The sequence below is a fragment of the Sturnira hondurensis genome, unplaced genomic scaffold (assembly GCF_014824575.4).
Source record: "Sturnira hondurensis isolate 20B ecotype Veracruz unplaced genomic scaffold, ASM1482457v3 Scaffold0004136, whole genome shotgun sequence".
Classification (NCBI taxonomy): Eukaryota; Metazoa; Chordata; class Mammalia; order Chiroptera; family Phyllostomidae; genus Sturnira; species Sturnira hondurensis.
In genome coordinates this window covers 21,247,381-21,264,235 of record NW_028076767.1, presented here as the reverse complement: position 1 = coordinate 21,264,235, position 16,855 = coordinate 21,247,381, and the positions used below count along the sequence as shown (strand labels likewise).

At 44.6% G+C, this 16,855-nt stretch overlaps 1 protein-coding gene across 1 annotated transcript in view; it reads right to left on the bottom strand.

The window, feature by feature from the left end:
- The window catches only part of CNBD2 (cyclic nucleotide binding domain containing 2), a 48,678-nt gene that overhangs the window by 20,920 nt on the left and 10,903 nt on the right, over nucleotides 1–16,855 (bottom strand). The window contains exons 5-8 of the mRNA XM_037044756.1: nucleotides 12,126–12,282; nucleotides 11,221–11,372; nucleotides 9,022–9,160; nucleotides 4,148–4,262 (exon numbers count right to left, since the gene is read on the bottom strand). Of these exons, the coding sequence (XP_036900651.1) occupies nucleotides 4,148–4,262; nucleotides 9,022–9,160; nucleotides 11,221–11,372; nucleotides 12,126–12,282 (563 nt within the window). The remainder of the gene's footprint in view (nucleotides 1–4,147; nucleotides 4,263–9,021; nucleotides 9,161–11,220; nucleotides 11,373–12,125; nucleotides 12,283–16,855) is intronic.

Genomic DNA, 16,855 nt, shown 5'->3' with positions numbered 1-16,855 from the left:
GCTACAGTTCACAGAGCACAGAGCCGGGGAGGAGAGAGCTGCAAGAGGGAACTCTGAAGCTCTTCCAAGGCTTCCCCTTCAGTCTCAGCTGAGTACTGAACACGTGTCATGTTAGCAAACCAACAGTGGTAGGCAGCCTCTAAGATGGACCCCAATGATCCCAAGTTCCTGGTATTCACACATTGTGTAATACTTCCCATTAAGCATCAGTTGGACTTGATTCTAACAAACCGGACACAACAAAAATGATGGAATATAGCTATGGATTAGGTTTAAAAGATTGTAGCTTCTGCCTCAGGCACACCCTGAGTTGCTCTCTCTTACTTCTAGGGAAGCAAGCTGCCATGTCATAAAACAACTCCACGGAGACATTCATGAGGTGAGGGGCTAACAGCCATGCAAGTGAGCTTGGAAATGACTCCCTCCCCGTTGAGGTTTCAGATGAGACCACAGCCCTGGCAGATAGCTGCAGCCTCCTGAGACGACTTGAGCTAAAGGCACTCAGATAAGCCATGCTCAAATTTCTTTTTTTAATATCTTTTATTGATTATACCATTACAGTTGTTCTATTCCCCCCTTCATTCCCCTCCACCCACACACTCCCTCCCCCACCATTCTCCCCCCCTTAGTAGTTTATAACCACGTGTCTCAAGTTCTTTAGATTCTATATTTCCCCCACTATTCTTGCCCTCCCCCCTATCTATTTTCTACCTACCATCTATGCTATTTTCTGTGCCTTCTCCCCCCTTCTCCCCCTCCCACCCCCCTGTTTCTAACCCTCCATGTGTTCTTCATTTCTATGGTTCCACTCCTGATCTAGCTGTCCTCTTGGTTCGCTTTTGTTTTAGGTGTGGTTGTTAATAACTGTGTGTTTGCTGTCCTTTCACTGTTAATATTTTTCATCTTCTTTTTCTTATATAAGTCCCTTTAACGTTTCATATAATAAGGGCTTGGTGATGATGAACGCCTTGAACTTGACCTTATCTGAGAAACACTTTATCTGTCCTTCCATTCTAAATGAAAGTTTTGCTGGATAAAGCAATCTTGGCTGTAGGTCTTTGGATTTCATGACTTGGAATACTTCTTTCCAGCCCCTTCTTGCCTGTAAGGTCTCTTTTGAGAAATCTGCTGACAGTCTGATGGGTACTCCTTTGTAGGTGACTGTCCCCTTATCCCTTGATGCTTCTAGGATTCTCTCCTTCATTTTGGTCTTGGCTAATGTAATTATGATGTGCCTTGGTGTGTTCCTTCTTGGGTCCAACTTCTTTGGCACTCTCTGAGCTTCCTGGATTTCCTGGAAGTCTATTTCCTTTGCCAGACTGGGGAAGTTCTCCTTTATTATTTGTTCAAATACGTTTTCCATTCGTGGCTGTTTCTTCCCCCTTCTGGTACCCCTATAATCCGGATGTTGGAAGGTTTAAAGATGTCCTGAAGGTTCCTAAGCCTCTCCTCATTTTTTTGAATTCTCATTTCTTCATTCCTTTCTGGTGGGATGTTTTGTTCTTCCTTCTGGTCCATTCCATTGATTTGAGTCCCAGTTTCCTTTCCATCACTATTGGTTTCCTGTGCATCTCCCTTCATTTCAGTTAGTTTAGCCTTCATATGTTCCTCTAATTTGTGACTATGTTCCTCTAATTTGTGACTGTACTCTACCAGTTCTGTGAGGATCCTGATAAATAGTGTCTTGAATTGTGCTTCTGAGAGGCTGGCAATTTGTCGGTTGCTTAGAGTTATTGGCTCTGGGACTTTGATTTCTTCTTGCGCCATCTTTTGGGCTGTTCGTGCCTGTTCCATAGCAGGATCGGAGCCCTAGGTGTTCACTAGAGCAGGGCAACTCAGTCGTTGGGTTGTGACCCTGTATGTGGGGGCGGGGTCAAAGAGGGACAATGGCTTCCCTCTGCCGCCTGTTGCCGTGGCGCCCACCGTCACTGCAGCCACCACTGTCACCAGGCCCACGAATTTCGTTCCACTGCACGCGAGTGTGCCACCACCGTCAGCCCTCCACCACTGGGTTCGCCCCCTGGGGCCTGTGTGGTCCATCTCACTGTGCGAGAATGTGCGACCGCGTCAGTCTGCCCCACACCCCAACTGGGTCCAGGCTACTTGCACGCCTAGGTCGGGGGATCTGTCCTGCCCGACCCAGCTCCGCTGCTGGCTCCGCCTCTCTTACCGTCCCTGTTGAACGGTTCGTAGTTTTCGGACTTCCGTATAATTCCGTTTTCTGGTCTTTGGGTGTGTCCTAGTTCTCCAGACCTTTGTTGTGTTCAAACTTGGTTGTGGGAGAAGGCACAGTGTTTCCACCTATGCCTCCATCTTGGCAGAAGTCGCCATGCTCAAATTTCTGACCCACAGAAACTGAGAGATAATAAGTGTTTGTTGTTTTAGGTTTTGGAATAATTTGTTACATTAGTACCCAAGACTGGTAAAGAATCATCCAAAATAATTAGAGAGTAAATCATCAGAGCTCACAAAAGACCAGAAGCAGTTCCTATTCCCAACAGCTAGAATAGAAAACCTCATGAGTCATGGGGCACCATGAAATATTCAAAATGGTTTTTCATTATGAATGGGGCAAAATTAGCTCTGGATTGAACATTGCTCTGATCCCACCTAACAAAGCTTCAAAGCTAGTCTCCAAAAGCTAAAAATATTCCCAAGAAACTTAACTATATCCCAGAACAAAGCTCATGAATATTTATAGGGATAAAAAATATGTAGCACCCAAAATTCAGTTTCTAGCATCCTATGAAAAATTACAAACCATGCAAAGAAGTAGGGAAGTATGAACCATACAAGGAGAAAAAAACAATGAATTGAAACTGGCTCCAAAATGACAGAATTAAAATAAAAGGACATTAAAACATTATCACTTATTAATAGCTATTATCATATACACAAAGGGGACATTTTGTGCACATGAAGCAAAGATATGGCAGTTATTTTTTTAAATACCCAAACAAGCTTCTAAATATGAAAACAACAAGGTCTGAAATGAAAAACACAGTGGATTGGATGAATAGCAGCTTGGACAATGCAGACACTTGTAAACTTGAACACGTAGAAATAAAAACTATATAAAATGACAGAGAGAAAAAAGACAAAAAAAGAGAGAGAGAAACATTAACAGACCATCCGTGAAACAACTTCAAGCAACTCAATATACATGTAGTTGGAGTCCCCAAAGTGTAGGAGAGAGTGGGAAAAACAGGAAAAATTAATGGCCAAAATTTACAAATATGATAAAATAATGTACACCCCCAAATCCAAGAAATTAAATGAACCCCAAGCAGAGAAACATGATGAAAATTATGTTATTTATTTAATCTTTATTGTATTTTTTCCATTACCATTTGGCCCCCTTATACCTCCTCCCCCTGCCCCATAGTCACCACACTGTTCTCCATGTCCATGAGTCCTTTTTCCTTTTTGCTTAATCCCTCTGCCCCCTAACTAGCCCCGCTTAGCAGTCATCCTGCTCCCTCCATCTATACTAAGTGAAATAAGCCAGTCAGAGAAAGACAAGTACCATACGATTTCACTCATATGTGGAATCTAACGAACAAACTTAACTAACATGGGAAATTGGGACAGACTCACAGATGAATAACTACACACTCTTATGTATCCAGGTAGTGTTCTGAGAGCTTTATATAGTCATCTGCTTAATTTCATAACTAGTCTATGAAGTAGGGACCACAATTCACATTTTACAGACTGAGGGCATGGATACACAGGGACAGAGAGTGACTTGTTTAGAATTACACACAGCTGGTGAGAGACAGACCCTGGATTCAGACACAGTTTGGCTCCTGGGCCTACGCTCTAAACCTGACCCAGACACTTAAGTACCCAATAAAGTCACCCAGTTGATCAGTGGGATGCAAACCAGGCTCTGTCTAGCTCCAAGCTCTCTTTTGCCCCTGCCCTCTACCTAGAGGAACCTGAAACAAAAAGGAAAGGCTGCAAAGGAGTGGCAGAGGTGGGCTGGAGCCTAACCTGGCCAGGTTGTGTGGACCAGGTTTCCACAGCTTGTAGAAGAAGGGGTCCAACCGGACATCCCGCCAGGACCTCTTAGCTCTAGATTTCTGAGACTCCACGGGCTGGGGACTCGGCACAGGATGGGACCAGGTACCCCACAGCGGCTTACCTTTGAGGTTGGTCTTCAGAGCTCTGTCATCTATCAACTCCAGATGCTGCCAGATCCACTTGTAGTAGGAAGGCGAGGCCTCAAGGTCTAGTAGCCGCAGGACTTCACAGCTGCCCTGGACACATCAAGGGATGCAAACCAAAGGTTTAATCTCGAGGGCTCCAAGAAGGCCACGCTTTGAAAATAGGTTCCCTGTATTGTGACTCATTCAATTGTGTTTTACTAGCTCAGTACGAGTAGTTCCAGGTCTTTTTTATAAAAAAATTAAAATGTTATATACTTATAGAAATTCAAATAGCTAAAGAGGCATGAGAACCAAATACAATGCTGACGCTGGAAATATTGAGGATGTTATTGGGACACTTGATGAAACTGATTATGGACTATATATTATACATTTTTTAATTTAAAAAATATGTTTACTGATTTTAGAGAGAGAGGAAGGAAAAGAAAGAAAGTGAGAGAGAAACATTGACTGGTTGTCTCCTATATGCACCTTGACCAGGGATTGAACCTGCAACCTAGGTATGTGCCCTGATTGGGAATTGAACCCCCAGTCTTTTGGTGTATGGGATGATGCTGCAACTAACTGAACCACACTGGCAAGGACTATAGATTATACACAAATGTTAAATTCCAAGATTTTGATAATCATTCTATGGTTAATTTCAGATTTTAGAGAAAGTACTCATGTAAGTGTATGGGGTAAATAAGTATGATGAATGACACTTAACTGTCAAATGATTCAGGCAGGGGGAAAAACATATCTATATTAAAGCAAATGCCACAGATGTTAACAATCGATGAATCCAGATTAAGGTTCTATAAATCTAAAATTATCCTAAATTAAAAGTTAAAAAATATTTAAACCAAACAGAGTTAAAACTATCTCAATCTTAACACCCAGAAACAACAAATAATAACATTTTGGTGCATATTATTTCAAACTTTTCTCTATAAGCATACACAATTTTTTCATGAATGAGCCCATTTATATAAACAGACTTTTATATCCTTTTTTAAAACTCAACATATCAAGGACATCTCTTCACACCAAGCAATATGGTTCTACATTATTGCTTCTAATGATTGCATATTATTCCATGTATGTCAGGATTTGGAAAAAATTGAAAACAACAGATATTCAGATGAGCAAAAGAAATGAGACACAAGAGCACATATCATAGGATTCCATTTATATGAAGTTCAAGAGCATGTAAAAGTACTCTGCGGTGACGGAAGTCAGAAGAGTGGTTGGGGGAATGTGTCTGGGAAAGGGCACCAGGGAGCCTTCTGAGGTGCTAAGGTGCACTCTGTCTTGATTTGGGTGATGCTTACACTGACGAGCACATATAGAAAAATGCACCAAGCTGTAAAATTTAGAGTCATTTATTGTATATGTTATACCTCAAGAAAATATTTTTGAATTAGGTATGGCCTTCTTACTTGCTTTGGCCAATTTCTGTTAGCACAGTGATGTGTGATACTCTAGGTGGAAACCTTAAAAGCCAGGGCTCCATTCTCAACATTCCCTTCCCCCGCCCTACTGATCATGGGAGCATGGGTCCCTGAGTGACCATAAGGAGTGAGACCAGCTGGCCTGCTATGATCAAGTAGTAGGCTGAAGAAATAAATCTTTGTTAGTTAATCCACTGAGATTTGAGGATTGTTTATAATTACAGCAGAATGTAGTTCACTTAATAGAATATCCATGTTCAATTATCTGCTTGGGATTAACTCCTAAAGGTATGAATGTTTCATTTTTAAAGATTTTATTTATTTATTTTTAGATCGAGGAGAAGGGAGGGAGAAAGAAAGGGAGAAAAGCATTGACGTGTGAGAGAAACATCATCAGTTGCCCATTGCATGCCCCAACGGGGACCTGGCCTGCAACCCAGGCACATAACCTGACTGGGAATTGAACCAGTGACCTTTCGGTTTGCAGGATGATGCCCAGCCCACTGAGCCACACCAGTCAGGGATTTGCATGTTTTTGATACACATTGCCGAACTGCCCTCCCAAAATGTTAGATCAGTTTTGACCCACTCTGACAGTGCATAACCGAGCCCCTTGTAATACATCTTTGTGTTATGATGACAACTGGGTTTGCACAATCCTTTTAATCTTCTCTAATCTCATAGGCAAGAAAAAAGTCATTTTAAAAATCATGTTTTTATAAAATCTTATTTTTTAGTAGAAACTCTGAGGGGATACATTATGAAGGGTTAAGGTTCAGGGCACATTACCATTGAAGAGGAGAAGAAAGGATAAAAACATTTAATAAGCCCTTATTATATGCCAGGCATTGTGCCTGGAGCTTTATTCAACATTCATTCAGCAAACATTTATCAACCAGGAACTGCAGATGCTAGAAAAAAACACTCCCAACAGCTTCTTCTTAGAAAGCCTCTCATGGGTATTTAACCACATCTGTATCTGTGGAGAAAAAATTTCACCACGTGTCCCCAAATGATAAACTGTTCAAAATGAGTTGATTATGGGCATTAATTTTGTTTGTGATGCCAGCAGAAAATCAGGTTCTACTTTTCTTCGGGTCTCGACTTCCAGCCACCAGCTGCTGATTTTGCCCTCTAGTGGTAATACGAGTCAACTACAGGAGTTAAGACATCCAGTCTTCTTAGCGGAGGAAGACCCCAGGAGCTGGCTAGACAGGAAATAAAAATGAAAAAAAAAACCCAAATACAGTTCCTTTACAGAGGACACGTGCTCTTCAACTCCAGCTAGAAGGGGCCACACCTGATGTTTCCTGATCTTCTAACTATACAAAAAAAAGGCAGAAATCAGAATTTTTTCTGAAGGGGGAATAGGACAACTGCAATGGCATAATCAATAAAATACATTTTAAAATTTTTTTTAAAAGAATGACAAAGCAGCCCTGGCTGGTGTAGCTCAGTGGATTGAGCGCGGGCCTGTGAACCAGACGATCACGGTTCGCTTCCCAGTCAGGGCACATGCCTGGGTTGCAGCCAGTTCCCAGCAGAGTGCACATGAGAGGCAACCATACATTGGTATTTCCCTCCCTCTCTCCTTCCCTTCCCCTCTAAAGATAAATGAATAAAATATTTTTTAAAAAAAGAATGACAACGCAGATATCAGGGAAAAGAAGGAAGTGCAAATTATTCAGGTTGACCTTCAGGACTCCACCTCTTCTTCTAGGCTCTCTCCCTCCCTTCTCACATGACCATCAGGATTCTCCAAACTTGTATAAACCTCAGGCACATCCCTACTACAAGCTGGCTTCCCACTATTCCTCTCAGCTGGCAAGGACCTCATCTTCATCTCCACCCTTGACTGGGTCAGATCCTGTGCATCCAATCCCCTTTTGTGTGTTGAGGCTGGAAGCCAAACACTAACATTTCCTAAGCACCCCCACGGCTAAGGCTCTGGACGTGATTTGGGTTCTACCAGTCCGATGCACTCGGGTAGGCTTGGTTTGGGAACTTCCAGGCATCCGCTTTGTCCGTGGAGGTGGTGGCTGGAGAAGTGGCTTCCTGAACGTGGCAGGAGCAGCAGCACCAGTGGCACTCCCGATCCGGACTCTGATCTGGACTTGTCTGGGGGTCATCTTCAGTCCAGGTCTGTTTCTTCAGGCCTTCCCCAACCCCCAGTAAACCTTTCAGCCATTGAATAAGTCTGTTAGTCAATAAATCCCTTTCTGCACAGGTTAGCTATAGTTGACTCTGTTCTTTAGGACTGAACCCAGAATAATAACACAAATCACATCCCCGGTGGTACTGTTAGGTTTAACAATTGGCTCTCTAGGGAAATGTACACAAATCTATAAACTTTACTCTTATAAAGAGTGTGTTATATTCAACTTATAAATAATAAAACATACCATACTTTTATTGGAAATTCCACATAGCCAATGATTCTCATAGAATGCTTCTGTTGACTTTGGCTGAACTCTTATATCCATGGCCAATTTACAGTCACAATTTCAACCATGATTTGACAAATGAATTTGTATCCCAATCCACTGTTTTCCCAATAAATTCAATATTATTAAATCTGATTTCTAACTTACTGGTAAACTATTTCTCACTCTCATATAAATTACATTCATTAAATTGGAACCTCTTTTAGCTTTATCACTATGTATATCAGAACTTCACTGTTCATCAATCTTGCCTCTAGGGAAGAATACTGGGTGGCAGAAGGGGAAAAAGATGGAAGGGATTCTTACCACTCTTTTGAACCTTTTGAATTTTGAACCATGTGAACATATTACCTATTCCAAAACACACACACAAAACTTAATGATGCTAGTAGAACCCCTGGCACAAGCCAAAGAACCTCAAAAACTGGCGACTCTTAAAATGATAATAATGATTAACTACTTAGGGTCTGAGCAGGATCAACAATTGATAGGAAGTCAACTCAAATTCCAAATCCCAGCTTCAGAGGAGGAGGGCTTTGGAGTCAGGCCTGGGTGGAACCCTGCCTCTGTGTGACCTTGGACAAATCATTTAACCTTCCTATGCATCAGGTTTTCTCCTCTGTGAAATGAGAATAATAACAATTCCAGCCTCCTTTTGCTGCTTTGAGGCTGAAATGAAATAAAGCGTGTGAAGCATGCAGCCTGGTACACAGTAAGCACTCAGTATGTTAGATTTTCTTTCCATTTATCAGCCAACTGAGAAGCTGGCAAAGACATCAAGCAATTCGCAAAAGACAAAATTTAGATAGTGAACAAACATGATTAATCTTACTACTAATCAAAAAATATATAAATTAAATTCTCAATGAGGCAGCGATTGCCAGTTGCAGGTGCTGTAAACGCCACCTATCTGGCCACACGACGTTATATCAGGCATGCTCTCCCCAGCTAATGCCAGCCTGGACTTCTTACCTTGCAGACGAACATGATGGAGGACGACTTGACAATGTCTTCTGAGATCAGCTGCCCATAGGAGTACTTCTCCACTTTCCCCAGGGTTACCAGCTTCCAGAGCTTCTCATCAGACAACGACAGTAACAGATCCATCTTCCTGAAGGGAAAAGCCTGTTACAATGCATCGCCGTCTATCACAGAAGGTGCACAGCTCTTAGCAATTTCCAGAAAGGGAGCATGTTCTATGGTTGGAATATTTCACACACCCGCCAACTGCCTAGCCTGTGGCCAGTCTCCTACCACATATTGCCTCGGCTCCCTCTGCCCTCTTCTCGAGGCCCTCGCCTCTCGCCTCTCGCCACTGCCCTCTGCTGCTTCTCAAACACACCTGTGTAATCCACCAACTGTGATGCTCTCACTGCTGTTCTCCCTCCAGGAGACTTTCCCCAGCTCCACTACCCACACCCTTGTGGCCCACTAACCTAGTCCCATTCTAAGGAACACTCTGAGAGGACCTCACTTCAGCTCACCAGCTATTCTGCGCCCAAAACCCAGAAGTCCTGGCCCTACTTTGGTTTGGGAAGCTCATTCCTACTCATCTCCTACAGCCTATGAGCTTCAAATACTCGGCCCTGGGGAAGTGTCTGGAGTCACCTCTTTTTGCCAGATTGTTCTGTGGTTGAAGGCCCACCACAGTGACCACCCCTTCACCTGACCTCATACACCATATACACGTGTTTGTCTTCCCTCATGTGTGTCCCCAAGGGGCTACTACCAATTAATTGTCTTAGATTTTCTAAGCTCAGAACTTAGTGACTCAGGCCTCAGTGGGGGCACTGAGTTCCATCCAGAGCACCAAAGGATAACAGGGTTGGTGCCATGTCTAGATGAGGAGAAGGATTTGGAGACACTGAAGGAAAGCAGGGCCACTGTAGAAGGAGCACCTATTATGTGCCAAGCACAGGGCCACCCATTCCCCATGAGCCTCTCATTTGATCCCTACAGTGACCTTGGGGGAGAGGAATCATTATCTCTATTTCACAGAGCAGGAGACTCATGCTGGGGAAGTGAAGTGACCTATCTAGGGTCACATGGCGATAAGCCTAAGAGCTGAGACTGAAGGAACCCAGCCCTATTTTTCCACTGAATGAGCAAATGAACTGCTCCACCCTTGGGCTCACTTCCCCCTTGTCAGGCTCCAGCTCCTTTTTGAAGCTCTCTCTCAGCTCTAGTCCACAGGGACTCTGCCTGCCATGATTCTCTATAGCCTGCAACCTACAACCTGTATTTTCAGTGCCAGTGCGTATACTTCATTGACTTCCACTCTTTCCCTAAGGGCAGGTAACTGAAGGTAACTATGTGGCTACCTGCATGTGCCTGGCACTCTGACAACACGGGTTCCAGTGGCAAAAAGGGCAGACAAGGCCTTGTCACCCACCACACTGCTTACTGTCCGATGGGGCAAACACACTGTAAAGAAAGTACTATGTAATCAAGAATTAGTGCACTGGCTGTTTTAACTCAGTGGATTGAACATGGGTCTGCGGACCAAAGGATCACGGTTCAATTCCCAGTCAGGGCACATGCCTGGGTTGCAGGCTAGTTCCCAGCAGGGGATAAAGGAGAAGCAACCATACATTGATGATTCTCTCCCTCTCCCCTTCCCTTCCCCTCTAAAGATAAATGAATAAAATCTTAAAAAAAAAAGAATTAGTTTGGATGGAGTTTTACAGAAATACAGTCTGATAAAAGCTTTGAGGACGCACCCTCTCTATTCTGGCGTGAGGGTAGGTGGGGTTAGTTAGTGAAGTGGGGTGATCAAGCCTGGAGACCTCTGAATCTGACATTCTGGGACATCCCCATCCTGAGCCTTACTTCCCTCGCCTGTAAAATAGGGAGAATGAGAGAAACATCCTCACAGGACTGAATGTGAAATTAAATAAGGCAGGTAGTACTAAGGTCTTAGCTCCCCGCCTGGCCCAGCAAGCACTCAGTACATGTTAGCCATTCTAGTACTGCTGTCCCACAAGGAAGGGATATTTGAGCTGAGACCTGGAGGTATAGTAGGAGTCTGATAGAGAAGTTGGGGGGGGAGGTTGGTACTGAAGAACATTTTGGGCAAGGAGAAAAGCAGCCAGATTTTCCCACCAGGCCTGGGACAAATTTTGGCACCTAATAAACACCCAGGGGGAAGATGCTGGCTGATGATGGAATTACCTAAAAAATTCAAACCGAGACTGAGCATCCTTTTTAACTTCCTGGTCCAGGTTATTAGCAATGAAATCCTCTTTGTCAACAACCAAGAGCTCTGTTTCTTCCATACAGACCACAGTGGCCCTCCTTACTGAAGAACTCAGGAGACCCATTTCCTGTTGGGTAGACAGGGGCAAAGGCAAGTGAGAGGCTACTTCTGGCTGCCTGCTTGCAGCCTTGCACACCAGTTTCCCGCTTTTATCACCCCCCAACTTCCCTGGAAATCTCTTTCCCAGACTGCAGGGTCCTGGGCCAACCCTGTGCTCCTGCTCATCCCCCTCTTCACTGGGACCACTCCTCCCTCTTAATATATTGCCTGTGGTAAAAGAGGCAACACATTTGATGAGACCAGATGCAGGAGGCTGGAGAGGCCACCCTGAGGAGTCACTATATCTCTAAGGGGTTACATAGGGAACATACTCCTTAAATATCACAAAAGGAGAGGTTGGCCATGGCTGACTAATGTGTGGCTCGGTTGGTTGGGCATCATCCTGCAAAATGAAAGATCACTAGTTTGATTCCCTGTCAGGGCACATGTGCAGGTTGCGGGCCCAGTCCCCAGTTGGGGTGCATGCAGGAGGCATACAATCAATGTGTTCCTCACACATCAATGTTTCTCTCCCTTTCTCTTTCCCTCCCTTCCCCTCTCTCTAAAAAATAAGTAAATAAAGTGGAAAAAAAACCAGGTTGGCCTTGGACAGCACTTGGTCCAACTCCATTGGCATTTGACAGTTAAGGGTGCTGGGACCCACAACAGGGCCGTGGCTTACACAGAGAGTAAAGTAGGACTGGCTCTGGCTGAGGGGTTCTAACAGCAATCCTCTCACACCCCAACCCCACCCCAGGAAGCCAGGCCCTTCCCCCGTTACCCCAAAACAGTCGCCCTTGCACAGAAGCATCGGATGGGGGTCTAGGAAGGCACTGCTGCCATCTTCATCGTCTGTCACTGCGACTCTGCCCAGGTGGATGAAATAGAAGCTGTTGCTCTTCCGCACCTTCTTTATGATCACACGCTTGCGACCAAACCTGGGAAAAGATCATGGCAATTTGATCTGGTAGCAACGCAGAGCCCAGTGCTGGGCTGGAGGAGAGCTGGACTGGTGGCACTCTTTGCTCTGGAGCAGGAAAGCACAGACTGGGACCAGAAAGGACCAGAGAAGAGCCCAGGCCCAGCTCCATGAAACTTCACTTCTTCATTAACACTTATCTAGTCGCCCACCTCTGTTAGATTGAAGCTCCCTGTGAGCAGAGCCTCTATCAGTCTGCTTATAGCAGATTGACATAGTAAATGCACAAGCAGATGCACATAGTAAATGCTCAGTAAACTGTTGTGAAATAAATAAATGAATAAATGCTAAAAGCAATGGATAAGTAGCTAAATAATTAAGAGCATTGGCTGTAGAGTCACATTAAGATGCCAATCCTGGTTCTGCCCCTGCACCAGTGGGCAAATCATATCCCCTTTCTGAGCTTCTGTTTATCTTGTTTGTAAAATACAGATGAGTATGTCTAGAAAGAGATAGATAAATGGTCTTATTTATGATCCTCAAGAACTCACTACCCAACTGGGAATGCTTAGAGTAGAAGTGCCCAGGTCCAGAGAAAACTGGTAGTTAGTTCTTAAGCTCAGAGGAAAGTTTCTGTATTTCAAATGCAAGCTCAAGTCTCACTTCTTTCAATACTCATTCATTTTCTTCACTCATTCAATAGTTAAATAAATGCCAATTGTGTCAATCAGGCACAGTGATAAAGGACAGAGATTTTGATCTCAAAATTACAGTCAAGTAAGATTTAAAAATGCTTAAGGAGAGGTAAGCACAGGCTAATTCAGAGGCACAGAGAAGGGACATTTAATGCAGCTTAGAAAAGCCAGAGAAAGTTCTGAGAGAGTGGCTGGAGTCACCCAGGTGGACAGAGAGATAGAAGACTGTCCCAAGCAGATGGACCATCACGTCCAAAAGCACAGCAGAGGCTGGATGCATGACTCGTTCACAGGAATACCGTAAACTCCATTAGAAGGGGGCATGGGAGATAAGGAGGGGTCAGAGGAGTAGTGGAAGAGAAATCTGGCTCGGTCCAATTACAAGGACTTCAAACGCTGGGCTCAGTTTGGATTTGGGGCAGAAATGGGGAGCCCAAAGTCTCTTCCAAGATCCGATGAAGCAGTGGCCTTTGTAGAAGTGCCCCAATATTTTCCTGACTGCTGCCATTTCCCTCAACTCCAACCTGTCTGCCCTGCCCTCAACCTGCCTTCCTCATCCCCCTACCTCACCTCACTGAGCTACCAGCAGGAGAGCCAACCTCCTGCAGGGCCGAGTGTATTACTTCCTTTGTTTCATTAATTGTCCACACTGCTCCCCTGCACGGAATGGCCTTTCCTCTCTTACCCACCTATTCAAATTCTTTCAGGAGCTCAAGGTGCAGCTCAGATCCTATCCCCTCCAGTAAGACCTCCCTGATCCAGCCCACAGCAACCTCTCCCCTTTGGAGCTTCCAGAGCACCCACCGGACCCACGACCCTGTGGCAAACTCTTGGGGACAGGGATCAGAGAACAGGTGGACTGAGGACAGCAGTAGTCTGGAGTCAGTTAGCTTCAGGCTCCCCTTTGGCTGCGGGCTTGCTCAGATACAAACCAAAGGCAATGTCAACTTAGAAAGGAGGTGATGACCCAGGTAACAATGACTAGATCGGGGAAGGCAGGCATATTCAGCCAGGAAACAAGACACTGTGGACAAAAGAGCACAGCTGCTGCTCTTTAAGGGCAGACTCCTACAGCTGGAGCCAGAAAGACCCTCAGGGGCCATTTGGCTCAATCTACATTTCCAGGATAAGGAAAGTGGGGCCCTGGGGAGCCCACAACTTGCTGAAGATCACACAGCGAGTCACACTTGAGGCAGCACTAGCACCTGAATCTCCGCCAGTAGACATCTATGTTTTTGCTGCCAAGCATCTGGTGACATTTCTCTACCAACTGCACCTGATTCTGCTTTGGGGGAAACACCCTTTCTTGACTCAGAAAATCAGAGCATCACGGCCCACAGATGATTCTAGTGAAGCCAATCTGGTTCAGAAAGAACTAATCCCAGGGCTCTGACTTGAGGGGCAGGGAGGAGTTCTCTCTTTTCCAGGGACTGACACTCAAAGGATGGAAGTTTGGAGCGGCCATTTCGCCACTGTAAGAAGAGAGGCTGGCTGGGAAGGTAACTCTTGCTATGCAGTACCAAGAGGTAGAGAGAGACACTGCGTCCTGGTGACATTAAGGCCCCGATTCTGTTGAGGGCAAAGGGGAACTAGCCAGAACATAGCTGTAAGGAAGCAAAAGGTGTTTTACTAACTAACGCAAAGAGGCTCCCGGACACACCCGAAGAGCAGGGTGTGTTCCAGGATGTGGTGTAAGAGCAACAAGGTGAGTCAGGCAGATAGCCATCTGGACAGTTACTAGGGAGGGAAATTTTACCCCTGTGCACAAGCTCAACTGACCAATCAAGTAAAGGAGCACGAGCCAGTGCACGAGTTAACTCACCAATAATCAGTAACCCTATTGTGCCCCTGAGCCAACCGCTAACCGCCACATCTGCTTTTGTATCCAGCTTGCTTGCGCGCCTCCATAAAACCCTAAGCCTGTCAGCGTTTGGCGCGACTCTCATTTGCAGCCCTTGCGGGCACCGTGTCTCCATACACTTTGGAGAGTTCGCCCCTGCGCAGGTTAAACTTGGCCAATAAAGTAACATCTTTGGAACCCTGAACGTCTCTGACATTTGTTCTCACGGTTGGTGAATGCAACAATTCCAGCTCAGTCTGAAGCTGGAGAACTATCACAGAACTTTGCAGATACATGAGCCACTAATGTATTCCCTTGGGCTATGTTTTCTATCATTTGCAACTGGAAGGACCCTGTCTAATCTGCTATCTCCCAGTCCTGCAATAATCTACAACTGCCTTTAACAGTCACCATCTCTTGATCTATGTAAAATCTTTATTATCTTCATTTCCCTGATGAGGATACTAGGCCCAGAAAGGTAGAAAGTCACAGTGGGACAAACAGCATTAAATTCCAGCCCTGGCTGGTGTGACTCAGTGCGTTGAGTGCTGGCCTGTGAACCAAAAGGTCACTGGTTGGATTCTCGGTTAGGGAATGTGCCTGGGTTGCAGGCCAGGCCCCCAGTTGGGGGTGTGCAAGAGGCAACTGATTGATGGATCTCTCACACATTGGTGTTTCTCTCCCTCTCTTTCTCCCCCCCTTCCTCTCTCTCTAAAATAAATAAAACCTTTAAAAATTTTTTAAAGATAGCAGTGACTCACTCTTCTTCACTGTGCTACAACAAAGCAAATGGTTCCTTCTGCCTAGAATGAACTTGTCTACACTTTCACCTGTCAAATCTACCCATTTAAATGCCACCTCAATGGGAAACTCCCTTGGTCAAGCCAGCTGGAGAATAACCTCCCCCCTCCCTGGCTTATTACCTGTAGAACGGATCCCTCATGGTTCATAAAGGTCATGATCTATGGTAATTATGTCCTAGACTGTGAAGTCCATGAAGGAAGATATCAGAGCACAAACCTACAGTGACTTTACATCCTGGATTTTCAAGACGGGCCTTACCTCAAATATTCTGCTAGGCTGTCCCCAGAAGCCATGGAAATGTCCTAGAAATAGCAATATTTCCATACGCACCCCTCAAACTTCTCTAGTACAAGGTATTTACATGGCATCTTTTGTGCCAAGGGCCCTGTGGCAATTTGGTGAAGGCTTCACAGAATAACATCTTAAATGTATAAAATAAAATACAGCAGAAATTACAGTTAACAAAACCCCCAATTTTTGATATAGCAATACGTGTGTGCCTCTTTATTAAGGCACCAGATAAGAGCAGCATATCTAATATCTAATAACTATCTATGATTTTTAAAAAATTTTTTTAAAAAGATGAATTTCAGCCCGGCTGATGTAGCTCAGTGAATTGAGCACTGACCTGTGAAACAAAGGGTCACATGTTCAGTTCCCAGTTGGGGCACATGTCTGGTCATGGGCCAGGTTCCCCTGTGTGGAGCGTGAGAGAGGAAACCAAACACTGATGTTTCTCTCCCTCTCTCTCTCCCTCTCTTCCCCTCTGTCTAAAAATAAATAAGTAAATATATATTTTTTAAAAAGACAAATTTCAGTTAGAGATGAATGAAACTACAGATATAATTTTTTTCTCATCCAAGTTCAAGAGCCTTGTCCTAGTTCCTATCTGGATGTAGTATAATCACTTGTGATCCATTCTGGCTTTTTGGGCCAGATAAAAAAATAAGTTCCTCGGTTCTGCTACTTATTATCTGGGTGATCTGGGATGAATCATTTTCCCCTTCTGAGCCTCTATTTTCTCATCTGCAAAACGACAGTATTGGACCGGATCCTTCCCAAGGTTCCTACCAGATATTTCCGGGTTCAGTGGCTCCTTAATTTTGGGTAGACTCTCAATAAATGAATGAGATAAATTGTACTGCAACCACAAGAGTGAGCAAGGTGAACTAACAGATGGCTTTCCATGGCTGACGCCCCACAAAGAGATGGGCACACCGGCCATGGCCTTCTCAGTTGGCCTCCTCCTGCTC